Source organism: Ursus arctos, unplaced genomic scaffold (assembly GCF_023065955.2).
Source record: "Ursus arctos isolate Adak ecotype North America unplaced genomic scaffold, UrsArc2.0 scaffold_9, whole genome shotgun sequence".
In the NCBI taxonomy this organism is placed as follows: Eukaryota; Metazoa; Chordata; class Mammalia; order Carnivora; family Ursidae; genus Ursus; species Ursus arctos.
Genome location: NW_026623111.1, coordinates 57,446,608 through 57,462,189, shown reverse-complemented (window position 1 = coordinate 57,462,189; position 15,582 = coordinate 57,446,608). Strand labels below are relative to the sequence as shown.

Here is a 15,582-nt window from a genome sequence, read left to right as displayed (position 1 = left end):
TGTCTCTGCAAGCTATGTCCCCTTCAAATGCCCACAGCACTCTGGTTGAGAAATGCCTGATTTAAACGGTCTCAACCAGCCTTCTATCATCGAGAGCAATAAATGCATTAAAAAGTAAACAAGTAAAACAAAAAATACTTGAAGTGATTGCAGCTGCTATCTTGAATAAAAGTAATTTATAATTGATTAAATTACTAACTGCTTCTTTTATGAGTGGGGGTGGGTCTTTCATGAACATGGCTTAGATGTGAGAATGATATAGCGGGCCCGGGTTGAATTGTGTCCTCGCAAAAAGACAGAATGAAGCCCCAACCCTTAGGTACCCGTGAATGTGACCTTCGTTGGAAATCTGGTCTTGGCAGATACAATCAAATTAAGATGAGGCCATACTGAATAGGGAGCGCCCTAATCCAGTATGACTGGATGGCTGGTGTCCTCGTAGGAAGGGGATCTGGACACAGACCGACTCAAAGGGAAGAAGGTCCTATGAAGATGGAGGCAGAGATTGACCTTCATGCTTTCACAAGCCTAGGAACGCCTGGGGCTACCAGGAACTGGAAGAAGCAAGGAAGGGTCCTCCCCTCCAGGCATCGGACGGAGCATGGCCCTGCTGAAAGCTTGACTTCAAACTTCCAGCTTCCAGAACAGTGAGGGAATAAATTTCTGTTGTTTTAAGCCATCCAAGTTTGTGGTAATTTGTTATGACAGCCCTAGGAAACTAAGACAATAGCTAATCTATATTTATCCCAAGCTTGGCAGTGTGGCATCGTCCAAGGGAGCGAGCGCCTGCAGCAGCATGGGGGACCGGTGTTTGGGGAGAGGACACTGGCTGGCGGCCTCTGCTGCTGGGTAACCGAGAACACAGGAGCCAGTGGCCTCTCCTACCCAGGAGGGTGCACTTTCTTTTGAATTCCTCTACCTATGTATCCTTTAAAGCATAATCTTTACTGGATTTCCTTGTCTAGAGTGGAATTTTATTCCGCAAATACGTGCAGCTAAGGATGCTTGCCCAAAGACAGCAGGCTTGTTTGGAAAGCCATTACAATTGCTTTCCAAATTTCTCGAGCTGCTGTGTGATCGTGTGACGCAGGCTAACCGGGTCTCCTCTCCTTTCTGTGCTTCCCCCGGGGCCTTTGATGTCCAGTGCCTCCACGGAGTCTCTCCCCGTGCAGCTCTTTAGCCACGTGGTGTCCCAGCTCCCAGGCCACTTCGCACTCGCAGCATGTTTTTATTCGCTAGGCAACCCCCTCGAGGCTCTACGCCCTTCTACCTGCCAATCCATAAATCACTTTCAGCTACTCTGAGTTAATGCGTTACTTCTCTCAGCGATCAGGGAGCCTTCCAGCCTTACCCTCAAGTGTTGGCTTGCTGGGAAACAATGTGGAAGGAGCGTTGGAGTCGTTTAAGTCAGGGGACTCCTACTCCTTTATACGTGAGATCTGTAATCTAAGTTCAGCCACAAATGAGCTGTGAGACCTTGCGGTCTACACGTTTGAGCTTCAGCTTCCTCAGGTCAATTAAGTAAGTACTGAGCACCTACTGTGTACACACTCATACGTGGGCAGGAGGGATACAAAACTAAGACCAAGATCCCTGCTCTCCAAAGACCAGAAGTCTACGGGGGTAACATAGGCAAACCAGTGTAGGGAAAATTTGAACTTGCGGGACAAAGAGAATTTTGGTTGGCAGGCAGTGGAGTACGGCATTCTAGAATGAGGAACTGGCAGGGGCAAAGGCCTGAAGGTATATGGCACGTGATTCTGTCCTGGGGAAGACTTCCCAAACAAGAATGATCTATTTGCTTCTCTAGCCTCTCACACTGTGACTACCTGCACCACCTTTCTTTTGTTCTGCCTCTAACTCAGATCTTAAGCCACTTGCTAAGGAGTTTGGACTTGTTTCTGTAAGAAATGGGGGTTTCTGGAAGATTCTCTTTAAAAACTTAAAATAATGGAAAAATTTAATCATCTACAAAATGGGAGAGAAGAGTGTAATGGACCCTTATGTACCCTTTGCTCAGTTTCAAGAATTATTAACTCAAGATCTTTTTTTTTTTCTACAAATGCCCCCACCTATATCTCACTCCCATATTATTTTGAAGCAAATCCCAGGCACAGTGGCACTTCTTATGTAAATATAATGGTGTATAATTCTAAAAGACAAGGGCTGTCGTTGAAAACATACAGGCTATGTCGTTATCGTACTGAAAATGATAATACATTAATATCACGAAATGTCTAGTCAATGATTAAATTCACAGTCGTCTCATAAAGGTCATAATTTATTTCTACAGTTTTGGTTTGATACAAATAAGGTCCACAATTGTGATTGGTTGCTATGTCTCTTAAAGTTTCTTTTTCACCAATAAATCCTGCCTTCCCATCTTTCTCTTAATCTCTCTTTTTTCCTTGCAATCTGTTTGTTGAAGTAACCGGTCTGTTTGTCGGGTAGAGCTTTCTGTGGTCTGGCTTTTGCTGATTTCATTCCTGTGGTGTTATTTAACACTTTCTTTGGTCCTCTGTATTTCCTGTGACTTGATAGTTGGACGTGGAGGCTTGATCAGATGTGGGTTCCTTTCAATGTGGCAAGGCTATTTCACGGGGGATGGTGTACGCTCCCGTCAGGAGACACAGTATCTGGTTGTGTTACACTTCATGGCGCTGGCAGCCGCTGACGGTCAGTGCCAAGACCACTGGCTCATTCGGCCATGCAGTACGGTGCTGTTCTCTTTCTACCGGGCCATCGTCATTTACTAGCTGAAAACCTGTTTAAGGACAGTCAGCCCACTATCTAATATTTGGTCACCCAGCAATACACCTCATAAAATAAAGGCAAAATAAGATCAATCAATCAAGAATTTTAGTTCTTCCTATTGATCTATTATTTTTCAAAATAATGTATTGGCTTGTTAGCGTCCTGCAATGAAGACAAATGAAGTTTTGTATTATTGCTTTGGTTTTGGTATCGTAATTAACTCCTGAGTTTGAACAGTGTGACTCAGTCCGTTGCAGTTATCCTCACTGATGCTCACCTTTGGCCAGTGGGAGCCTCATTGAAGGGTTCCGAGTCCTCTTCACAGGAGCCATGGCTGTCTTTGACAGCATCCTCGCTATCTGGTATGACAAGATAGTCCAGGCTCATCTTATGTATTTTCGAACCCATACCAGGAATGACCCACTTCTCCCAGGAGCCTGCCTTCTTTCTGGTGGAAAGGGGATTTACAGCTATAAGCTGAGCACCTGGAAGACTCTCGGGCAGATTTAGGTCTGCTCTGCTCCTTTGGAGGGGAGCAGGCAGTCTGGCCTGGCCTGAATGACTTCCAAAAGAGTGGCGAGAGACTGTGAGAAGGCAAAGGGTGGCCAGGGACCATTTAGGAGTTACTGTGACAGGCTAGGAAGAAATGACAAGGTTCTCTATACAGCGTGTAGGTGTATGGGGCGCCTGGGTGGCTCAGTTGGTCAAGCGTCTGCCTTTGGCTCAGGTCATAATCCCAGAGTCCTGGGATCAAGCCCCGTCCGGCTCCCTGCTTAGTGGGGAGACTGCTTCTCCCTCTCCTACTACCCCTGCTTGTGTTTCCTCTCTCGCCGTGTTTCTCTCTGTCCAATAAATAAGTAAAATCTTAAAAAAAAAAAAGTGTGTAGGTGTGGGGATGGGAAAGAGGGTCAGGGTCTAGAGAAACTTTGGAGACTAAATTTACATAGTCTGATTTGGCCATTCAAGACAGTACAGACTGAGGTGGGTAAAAGATGACAGACCTGGGTTCAAAGCTAGCTCTGTCACTTACCAACTGTGTGATCTACATCTCATTACTTAACTTCTGAGACGTGGTGACCTGAACTGCGCCGTGGGATTGGTACGGTCTATCTCATGGGGTTGTTAGGAGGATTAGATGAAGTTGCAAATGAAATGAACATCATATAATGTGTGATGCCTACTACAACTAAAAATCACAAGTGTGCAATCTCCACCCCACACCAGCATGTTGAGCTTGACTTAGAATCTGAAGGGGCTGGCCTGTCTGCTCACGCACTGCTAGTAAGGGATGAACCAGCATTTCCTTAAACCACATTTTATCGATCAATTTATTGAAAAGATGGTATAACAAATTTAATGTTCCAAAGGAAACCAAATTGTATATTCTTCTGAGGGCTATTTTTTCTTCTTTGATATCTAAGATGACAGATTTCATTTTAGAAAAGCTTAGAATAATGTTCTAATTTAAAAATTGCTCCATAAGTGACAACCAAGGTAGAGAAACAAAGTATCTCAAATTCTGATCAGTTAAGTCAGAGTTTCTTAAAATACTATCCAAGACGGTTGTTCTGATCCATGATTTATGTAGCACTCTGGTTTTATGAAATATAATATTACTTTAAGTCAATTCCTTCCCAGAACCGTCCCGGCCCATTACATCAGTGATATCCTGTAAACCTTTCTGAGGTTATTTGCTTTTCTAAGATGTATTTTTTGAGGGATCCATCAGAAGGATTTCTGAATCAAGATTTTGAGGACAGAAGTAGCTATCCAGCAATTACAAGAGCTGCATTAAGTGTTGATAAAGAGGAATTAAAATCTTGACAATATCTTTACTTTTTTAATGGCAAAGGCAATACAAACTAACAACTTCAGACAAAAGAAAAGAGCATAAAAAGTGAAACTAACCCAAAGCTCACTTGCCAGAAATAGCCACCATATTCTTCTAAATGATTTTCTCTACAGGCACACACACAAAAATGTTTTAAATATTGCATCACAATGTACATTTATTCTGTAGCTTGCTTTTCAGATATAATTGTGAAATATAAAGTTACACTTATTAGTTCAACATACTGTAACCACCTAATGTGTTCGTACATTAACGAGCCAAGCACCTCCCCCTTCTTAGCAGTTGCTCGGTGTGGCCCAGTTGAATGAACACTGAATGTTTGCTAATCCATCCGACCAGTACGTTATGGTTAGACATTTATATGATTTCCAGCGTATTAAAATTTTAAAAGTTCTTAACCAAAACAGACTCTGACTCAGGTCTGGGAGGGTGATAGATACATTCTTGGCAATTTCTGTGCCTGTTTATAGTTTCCATAATAACAAAAAAAGAAAACAGTGCTTGAGGGCCGCTTTTAAGAACTGTTATAAAATAAGACATGACTGTCACTTACTGACATTTAATTTTTTTAACAAAAATTTGGCTGTAAATTTCCTCATCTCAGAAACCACGTCGCCCTCTTTCCCGATAACCCACCTAACTCAAACGGTTCTCGGTGAGGTAATCGTTTTCCCTTCCTCAGCAGCTGCACTTGCCTTTGAGATCTGGGGAGGCTTCTCTTGTCTTTTTTCTTCCTTTTCTTAAAAAAATGTCCTTGAGTGACTTTATTGAGAAAGGATACACAAATATAAAATGGTGCCGCGACTTTGGAAAACCGTCTGACCGTTCCTCAAAAATGGGCAAGTGGACCTCGCTGAACGAGCAAGGCAGATGTTTGTAACATAAAGTGTCATCTTTGCTGTTCCTTGGTTTGCTTATAGGTTGCTCTTCAAGTCCAGTCTTCAATTGTACCATTGTCCCTGAGGCTTCAAGACACGTATGTTGTTATTTCTTAAGCTCGTGTTCTTCTTGGCAGCTGCTAAATACTTAAATGTTTCTATTTGAGCCAGAAAGTACCATGAGTATTTGTTGGACGATGAAGCTGAGGGCTCTGCCAGCCCGGGTGACTGCAACGCCAGTCCCGTCGGGGGTCCGCCCTGCGGCGTTGGTAACAAGCGTTCACGGGACCGCACGGCTGATTCCAGTCGGGACCTCGACCCCTTCAGACTATCGCTTGGACCACAACACAATTCAGAGTCACCAGTGGAGGCAGATGCGGAGTCTTTAAGGCCAAGAAAACTCCCATTCTGTTCTTCGGTTCATTAGCGACTAACTTATGCTCTCAACACTCAGCGGTAGAGTTTAGTTAACTTTCTCAGACATCACTGGGTGACTGCCACTCGTGCTTCCTTTAGACTCAAAGCACTTTTCATCAGCAGCTTATTTTTACTTATTCCGAAAATTCTCAAAAATGTTCAAATGGCGGACTTTTCTAGCTGAGCTCAAAGGTGACATTTTCTTAATTGGCCAGAGAACTTAAAACGTTTCAGCTATTTTTTTTTTCTTTTTTTAAACTGTATTTTATTTTTTTACATTTCAACTATTTCAAAGTGATATCCATGGGGGTGAGGAAAGGCTTACATTTTTAAAAGAAACGTCTTGTATGTGCATAGCTCAAAAAAAAAAAGCTGATTTTAAAGTTTATCTTTTGTAACCCTCAATGAAAACTAAAGGCTGACTCATATATTTTTTTAAAAGCTATTTGGAAACACTAGATGTAAGCACCTGATAGTAAGCAAGTTTGCCAATGTCTCGTTTTGGGGTGATCTAAGGCAAAATTTGAATTAAGTCTTCATTTTGCCAACCCTCAAAAATGTGTTTTTTAAAAGACTTTATTTATTTGAGAGAGAGCAAGAGAAATAGCAGGAGCCTGGAGAGGGGCAGAGGAGGAGGGAGAAGCAGACTCCCTGCTGCCTATTAGATAGTCAACCACTGATTTTCTTCTGACCAAGTCAAAATTCATCATCCGCAAAGAAGAAAATTCTCTGAGGGTAGAGTTTCGTGTCTTTTGTTCATTGTTGTTTCTCCAGAGTCTTGGACAGTGTTTTAGTACATGCAGGTTCTCAATTAAAAATTAACAAATATTTGCTAAGCACTCGTTAGGTGTCTTGCTCTGTTCTACATGCTGGGGACACAGTGGGGACAAAGCAGCTAAAATTCCTGCTCTCCCCGCACCTTACAATCTAGTAGTGGGACGCAGGCGAGCAAATGAAGTAAAATAAATTAAACCTTCTATTTGTTGAATGCTTACTCACATCGTAATCAATGTATACATCACAACCCAAAAAGGCAGGAAATTGAGATCTTGGAGTTGGCATTCCATGCCAGCCTGACTTAGCCAAAGCCTGTTCCACCACACCTTGTTGCTTCTCGCAAATCTCATCCTTGGGACGCCTGGGTGGCTCAGTTGGTCAAATGACTGCCTTTGGCTCAGGTCATGATCCTGAAGTCCCAGGATCGAGTCCAGCATCAGGCTCCCTGCTCAGCGGGGAGTGTGCTTCTCCCTCTGACCTTCCCCTCTCTTGTGCTCCCTCTCACTCGCTCTCTCAAATAAATACATAAAATCTTAAAAAAAAATCTCATCCTCACCTGATAAATATCAGGGCTGTGCGCCTCTTTCTATAAGACTAGAAAGGGGAGTCTGCTCAAAGTAAGACTCTTTGAAGTGCGGGTGCGTCTAGGATGGCTGCCTTGAAGCGAGCACCCCACGCCACTCAGCCCTCCTTAATGGATTCGAACTAAGCAGCACATTCCTTCTGGCATCTCAAAGCATTTTCTCATTCTTTGTCCCCTTTTACTTTGCTGAGGATGCCTTACTTACCTGCCATTAAGGGCCACCACATTGTTGCATCAGAAAGGCTCGATTTGCAACCTTTCACAGACCTAAAGAGGCTACTAAAGTAGGTTTATATTCATACAAATTTGAGGAGGAATCTTTTATCCCATCCTCCACCCCCTTTCCCCTACCCCCTCCACCCAAAATGAAACTTAATGCATTCCCCATTCCCAGCAGCAGCAAGGGGGTGGTTTGGTCTGGAGTAGCCCCCAATAATTTTAATTATTACCTCCATTACTCTTCAACCGCCACCACATTCAGCCATCTGATATTCTCTTCGTCTCATGTAACAGACCACCCCCAGCCTCTCCCCCATGTATCCTAGGCAGAATTTCTGGAACAGCCATGACTCCTTCCTACTGTCCATTTCTTACCCAGTTTCCACATGTAATTTGATATCACACTTACTTCCCCACTGACATTTCCTACAATGTAAATGATGAATGATCTTCTATTCTTGAAAACTGATCATTCTTTCTCTTGCTCAGACCTGTGTGAATAGCTCTTCAAAAAGGAGAATTCCAGGGCTCTTCCTCTTGGATGTTGTCCGTATCAAATAGTAATTTTTAAGACAAAACACCCAGGCTTCCTCATCGGTTGGGTGATGGCCATATTCCTCTTGATGTTGCTTCTCATGCCGCTAATCCACCGAGAGCAAGAATTCCCCACTGGCAGAGTGTGCGATCCACCAACGACTTGCCTCTTTTCCCAGGCCACCAGAGAGGTGTTCAGTCCACCAGATTTCTTTAGGACCCTCTCATGAACAAACGGGCATCAAGACCCCTCCGTATTGTAATTCTGCGATGTACTGAAATCCTCCCATAATTTGACGTAATCTGACACACTACATGAACTCAATAGAATGGTGGCGTCTTAAACATTTCCCTCAACACACAGAGACAAGGCATTGTAGCTTCTGCAGGGTGAAGAAAGAGAGCATCCTTTTAGCCTTACGATAATTGCTATCGTTCTTCCTAAAGAATCCAAATTACAGCACAAAGCAAGAACCCTATGGCGTGGAGTGCTTAACAATCAAATACTCAACGCCAGTATAATGCTATCTGTCTGCTGTCCGTCCGTAGGATCACAGAAGCTTTTCTAGGTCCTAAGAAGCAGAAGCACTACTAGTAATCCATCACGGGACACAACAGTACGTGAACAAACGGTCAGTAACGAGTACGCTTCTGGGTAACACAAAACTGGCAAGAATACCATCATTTAACATGTTTTCATCACCCCATTCAATCACGGCCAAAAAACACAAAAAATCAAACAAACAAAATTTTCTCTCTTCCAATTCTTTTCGTGTTCAACACCTGCACCGAAGTTCCTCTGTCTTTATCTCCCCCGTGATAGAAAACAAAATCAGGTGTCAGAATTTGGACTATAAGTGGAAGATACTATCATCAAAGTTGTATTCTACCATTCATCTTATTTTGTATCGAATAGACGTGTTTTCCAAATACCACACTGGTAACCTGACACAATTTTTCCCCCCACTTAACAGTTACCTGTTCACAGATCTCACAGATTCTGCCATAGGTATAAAAGATGCTAATTTCCACCACAGTTCAATTGCTTAAGGTTTTTTTTTTTTTCCCAATTTGCCTTGAAATTCTAATGTGTTGCTTCAGGCTTTATACCTACAGATTTCAAGTGTACCAATAGTCCTATCCTGCAGGAATTATGTAACCTTATATAATTAATATTTGTGAGATGTATTAAGATCCTGGCACAGAAAAGAGCATTGAAATCCAAAGCTATTCTATAACTTTCTTTTTTAATCAGTTGCCAGCTGGATTCTAGAAGGCTTCTAGTTCCAGCTCCCAGGCAAGAATATTGCTACCATGTAAAATACGGATACCGTGTTTTTTTTTTTTTAAAGGAAAAGTCACAAGAGGCTAAGGTAATGTAGCTTCAGGAAGGCCACAGAAATTCCAGCTGTTCAGAAACACGTAACAGTGCACAGTTAATGGAAATGCAATCAGAGGGGCGCCTGGGTGGCTCAGTTGGGTAGGTGTCTGACTCTTGATTTGGGGTCAGGTCATGATCTCAGGGTCCCAGTTCCACACTCAGCAGGGAGTCTGCTTCAAGATTCTCTCCCTCTCCCTCTGCCCCTCCCCCCAACTCCAGCGTGCACGCATGCTCTCTAAAATAAAGAAATAAATCTTAAAAAAAAAAGGAAATGCAATCAGATTAAAAAGTTTCATTGGAGAGTTGCCTCTGAACCCTATTCCTTGGAGCTGCTATCCTAGAGAGAGCTGCCCTGAAATCTCCCTGTCTTCCCATGAACAGACTGAAATGGAGCAGGGCAACTAAAGCTAGGTGAGGGGGATTCAAGGGAAAGTGAGTCCTATATCAAACCCATTGTATAGACGAATTGCAGATGAAAGGCCAAACGTCGGGTTTCTAGATAAAATATGGGATGCCCAGTTAAATTTGGATTCAAGAGAAATCACGAAAAATTACTTAGTTTAAGTATGTCCCAACTATTGTGTGGGGCATGCTTAGAATTCACTGTTTATTTGAAATTCAAATTGGACTGGGCAATCTGTATTTTTATTTGCTAAATCTGGCAACACTAGCCAAAGGAAAATTAAAACAGATTATTTTCAATTGACACCATACTGCCCTGTACCAATGGAAAACACTGATGAAAAGAATTATGTAATTGTCTATTTTGTTGTAATGATTTCTATTATTTAAAAGTGGCAAAGGTCTCAATGATTAGAAATGACATTAAAACAGGTATAAAACAGGTAAAAGAAACGGGCTATGCTGGTGTAAGGATAATGATGAACGTTTAAAGATCCACACATCAGAAAATCTGTTATGTGAATTCTGTCATTTAAATAATTTATGCTGTGACTAAAAGTAAAGTCATGCCGCACACAAATCAGTCTTATTTTATAGTCACCTTAACTGGACAATCACCCATTAGCCCTGCATTTCCGAGTAAAAAGCCAGCTTTGCCTAAGGCACACATTACTACTTGCCTACCTCTTTCTAGAATTGTTGCTGTCTTCTAAATGAAACATTAATTTTTCCAAACAACTGTTTCAGTCAGTATCTTATTAGCAAAGCAAATATTTGATTCCCAAACTAACACACCCAGTTTAAGTGACAGATACTTCCAGAAGGAAGCAAACCATTATAAACGCTATGGCAGAATTCCGTTCATTTGGGATGTGAAGACAGCCAATCCCTTTTGAAAACATTTCTAAAATGTCCCTCTCCATTGTTTCCAGTGGATGCTGTGGCCACTTCCCCACCTCCCTACTCCCACAGGGAAAATTATTGCTTAAGAAAGTCTGATCAAACAGTATACAAAACTTGGCCAATATTTTCTTTAGAAACACACACACACAATTAGACCTGGCCCAAACACTCAAGGTAAATTAGAGGTCTGGTCATTACTAACGCTTCTGGGTTTTTAAGAGAGCCATTCTGGATCCTTCAGGTACCATGAACTGCCTTTTCCTAAGTTCTTTCATCGGAATCATCTAAAATTTGTGGCTCTGGGAACCTGACTTAAAAGATTTAGCGGAGTTGGGCTTCTGAAACACACCAGGTTGCAAAAGACTTTGTGGAAGAAACAAAGTCCATGTGAGCCTTTGCTTCTATTCGTTACAGAGCATTCTTTCGGACGGTTGTGCTAAATCGGAGCTGGCACATTATTAACCTTTTCAAATTAGGCATTTAGTAGGCTCAGCTGAATATTTTCTTCATTTGCACATTAAGGTTTGCCAGAACAGCTGGCTCTACGCTGGACTATTAGCTGAGATCTTTGGTTTACGTAGTCTAAGCGCAAACGTAGACGCTCTGCTTCTGAGAGGACGACCTAATGGGTACCAAACACTGGCAAACGTTATCAATAAGATCAATAGAAACAACGGGGGCTAGCACTTACTGAGTGCTTCCTACGTCCCAGGCGCTGTAAGTTCAGTCATTTAAAACTTTCAACAACCTTATGAGGTTTTATTTGCCCAATTTTGGGGATGAGAAAACTGAGAATGGTTAAGTTACGTGCCCGAAATTACACACTTAGTAAGGAGTAAAACTCAGCTTTGTACGTAGGCAATCTCGCTGCAGAATCCCCGGGCTTACCACTTTGCAACACTGCCCCAGTAAATGTATCAGATAACAACGAAGAGCTTCCACCTTCTCAGGTCGGGTTTCATGGGAAGGAGGTGTCACTTCTTGGACTGTGATACAGACTTCAGAAGAATGGGAGGTGACCAGGCTAAAGGAATGGGAGTAACCCTTCACCCCTCCCCCCCCCCAATAACCACAGGCAACCTTGCTTTTCTCATAAATGTGTGTGCATTTTTGGTTTATTTTTAATATGTTTAAGATATGATTCATGAAAAGGCTTTAATAGGCTTATGATAAGGTGTTGGCCTACATCATGATTCGTAGTGACAACAGAGCTGTAAATGTGTAGGGTGGGGTCTCCCTTCAATGATCAGGACATTCTAGGTATTAGTCACCCAGAGAAGAGTGATCTGACAGGCCCACAACACAGACGGGATCTCTAGCTGGGTGGCAGACTGGAGTCTAGCTCTGTTGGGTTTGGTCACCAACGGCCAGTATATCGGCCTAGGTAATGGAGTGGGATGTGATGGTCTCTCTGTGGGAAGAGCAGGGACAGACAGGGCAGAATCCAAGGCAGGAAAGTAGGATCATGGGGTTTGTGCCTCTTTCTACCTATGCTTCTTTTCCTTTTGTCCTCCTTGACTGTTGGAAAAGGCCTTTTGAAAGTTCCAGTATGTCTCGGTGAGGGAGATTTTAAATCAATGCAAAACACCGGAGGGGGGTAATGATGGTGGTGGGAAAAAAGAAGAGAATCCGGAGGGAAGAGGGAGAGGGATGAAGAGGGAAGCTTCCTTCCCTCATCAGTTCTGAAGCCAAAACAAGGGTGCGGCCTTGTATTTTAATTTGGGGGCAGTATTCCTATACACCTCGAGCATAGAGATATTTGAGAATGGTCTGTAAAAGAGCCAACTATAGTTTATACCACGATCAACTTTGAAAGAACTGAAGACAGTCCAAGCTTTCCCTCTTCTTTCTTTTTAAAATACAAGTGAATAAATGTTGAGATTATTGTTGTTGACAATACCCACATATTTGCAAGTCCATTATACAGGCAGGAGAAAATGCTATGTATATATTGAGTGGATTTATTAACCTAAAATACAGTCCCCTGCCAAACCCCATTCCTGACTCAAGAAAGTATCACCTTAAGAGTTTTACTGGAGGGGTAAAAAAGAAGAAGGAAGAGGAGAAGGTGGAAGAGGAGGAGTCAGGGGTGGGTGGAGGAGGAGGAGGAGGAGGAGGGGGAGGAAGAGGAAGAGGAAGAGGAGAAGAACAGAAAAGCAGCAACTGCTGGGTGAAACTGACCAGAGCTTTACAAGGGAGCTGGGGGATGCCACAGAAACACCCACGCCACTTTCATTTCCGGAACCCTCACCCCCCCTCCTTTCCCAACACAGCAATTTCTTTTCCTAGAAAAATGATATTTTGGTTTCTTAAAACAACCTACTTTGGGATGCAAAGAGTCTCATGAGGTATTTATGCCAATTTTTATATTATTTTCCTTACCACTAATTGCAAGTAGCTCTAACAACACAGGGATCCCTAAAGAGGGAAGGTTGAAGCTTCATCACTCTGTTTGTAAGATGTACGCAGAAACATAACTATGTCTTCTGGGGTCAGAAGAGCCCCAGAACTGGGAGGGTGTGATTGTCTTGGTTCTGACACCTCCACCCCCTACATGGATGAGGCTGCGCAGTGGCCCCCCAAGCCCCCTCACTCCGGCGATGGACAAGGGCAATATTCTCACCCCCAGAACAGCTGGACTACACTCTAAAATTGACCAAGAAAAAAAGAATGTTGAGTTCCTAAGAAAAAAAAATGCTACATACACTGCCCAGTAGGGTTAGGCCGGGTATTGCCAGCTGCCAGAGCTGTCGATAAAAATTAAAAAGACAAGCCACAAGATAAAATTAGCAAACAAACCTACGCACTGGCTCTACTGGCTCTCTCAAGTTTTTCTGAGCCTTGGGCTTCATGAAAAGATTTCCAGTGAGGAGGAAAGTAAAGGCACCTTTCATGTCGTTTCGTAAACATCTCTTGCGTGGAGGGTTCCTGGAACTGCCTCACATGGCAATCCCGTGGTTTGGGATGCGGCTGTTACACCTGCTGGGATCCTGGCGCTCGCAGCCCCGCGGAGGCTGCGTAGCCAAAGCCGCCAGAGTGTTCGGGAACGTCTGCGGACGCGACTGCAAACAGTGCGGATACCAAAACGAGAAGGGGGTTTTCCCCAGGCTTCCAGCAAGTAAAGGAAGAAAACAGAAACGAAACAAAACACGCTATAATCTTGAGTTGGGAAACTTTTCCTCAAAATTGCATTATCCTTTGCGAGCGGCCAGGAAACCCCTAGCTTCTTTTCAAGGGATTGTAACAACCTGTGTCCACAAGAACAGGAACCCAAGCAATTCAGGAGGATAAAAACCACGGACTAGAAGTATGAGTCAAATCAGCTTGTGCTGTGTGGCTTTGGAACAAGTGTCCGCGCACTCGGGCTGCTGGTTCCATTGGTGCCTTATCCATAGTCGATTGTCCCTTGTGGGGCTGCGTTTTCTGGAAAAACTGGGTACCCAACACCAGACTGAAAACGTTGTTCGAACGTCTCCCGGCCCCCACTAAGCCGAGCTCAGTCCCCCTGCTCCTCTCTCCGCAGCCCCTGCCAGAGGCCGCAGCGGTTGGTCCCGAGACCAGCGAGGCGCGCGGAGCGAAGCGGTCCAGAATTGGTGTCGGGGGCGGCGGGTAGTTTTAAGCCAACTAGACAGTTTCTGCCACTGCACTCATTTTGGGGGGAGGCTCCGCGCCACAGGGTAGAACTGCAAACCCAGGTGGTGATCGCGAGCTCGAGCCGGGTTAAGGCAGCTGCCGGCGGGGCTGTGAGTGCCGCATCATCCCCAGCGCGCAACCACGGAGGGACGCCGGAGACCCGAGACCAGACCAAGTCCCCGCCGCGCGCGCAGCCACTGCTTAGAGCCTTCCAGATGCGATTCCCCGCGCCTCTCCCGTCCCTCCCGGGGCCCAACCGCCTCAAGAAGTCTGCTTCCCGACTCTGGCAGGGTGTGCTCGGAGACGCCAGAAGCCTCGAGTCGCACGCAGTCAGTGTCGCCCACCCGGGGTTCGAACGCGTCGCGCAGCCACCTGTTCCACAAAGCCCAGAGTTTGTGTGGACGCGGGCTGCGGCAGGAAGGACCCTGTCATCCCCTCCGTCCCGTAGGGCTCAGGATCTCGACAGGCTTACACCACCCCAAATCCAAGTGCGCACATACCTTCACGCAACTCCGGAGGCTCGTCCCACTCCGGCCACCCGCGCGTGGTGACTTACTTCCCCGTGTCCCCGCTTCAGCCCCAGCCCCAGCCCCAGCGCTGGCCACCGGGGCCCGTACGGCGCCCGGCCCCTCCGGGAGGACGGCGCCCCCAAATACCTGCCGTGAAGATGCAGAGAGCGAAGAGAGTCTTGCAGACCATGGTACCCTGGTGTGCGGTGCCGAGCTCCGGGACTGACCGAGCGCTGGGAGCGCGTACGGCTCTTGCTCCGCCGGGCAGGCGGCCGTGGGAGGCGGGAGGCGAGGGCGGCTCTGCGCGCTCGGCCCGCGCGGCTCGGGCTGCTCCGGCGGCGGGCGGAGAAGCGAGGCAAACGCGGCGCGGCTCCGTCAGCTGCGTGTCCTCCGGCGCCCGGCGCGCTTCTGCTCCATCCCCGCCGCCCGAGCCCGGGCCGCCTCTGCCGCCGCGCCGGCCCCCGCCAAACCCCTCCCACCCGGGCCCCGCGGCGCTGACAAGGCCACCCCCGGCCTCCCCTCTCCCGGCGCTCGGGTCCCGGGAGCCTCGGCCCAGGGCGGCCTCTGCTGGACAGTCAGGGCGCGAGACCCGAGTTCTGACGGGGTTCGGCGAAGGTCCTGGCGTCTAGCCCCGGGCTGGGAACTGAGGGGGCGCAAAGAAGTGTGAGTGCATCTCTGCCCTCAGGAATGACTCTCAACTTCTCTTACGCGAGCTTACAACAGGTGAGCATAGGCCATGC

The 15,582-nt window shown here is 45.5% G+C and overlaps 1 protein-coding gene across 1 annotated transcript in view; it reads right to left on the bottom strand.

The window, feature by feature from the left end:
• Positions 1–15,292, bottom strand: part of PARM1 (prostate androgen-regulated mucin-like protein 1) — a 103,454-nt gene extending 88,162 nt beyond the window's left edge. Inside the window, exon 1 of the mRNA XM_026509958.4 lies at positions 14,990–15,292. Within this exon, the coding sequence (XP_026365743.3) occupies positions 14,990–15,032 (43 nt within the window). The 5' untranslated portion in view covers positions 15,033–15,292. The remainder of the gene's footprint in view (positions 1–14,989) is intronic.
• Positions 15,293–15,582: the final 290 nt, after the last annotated feature.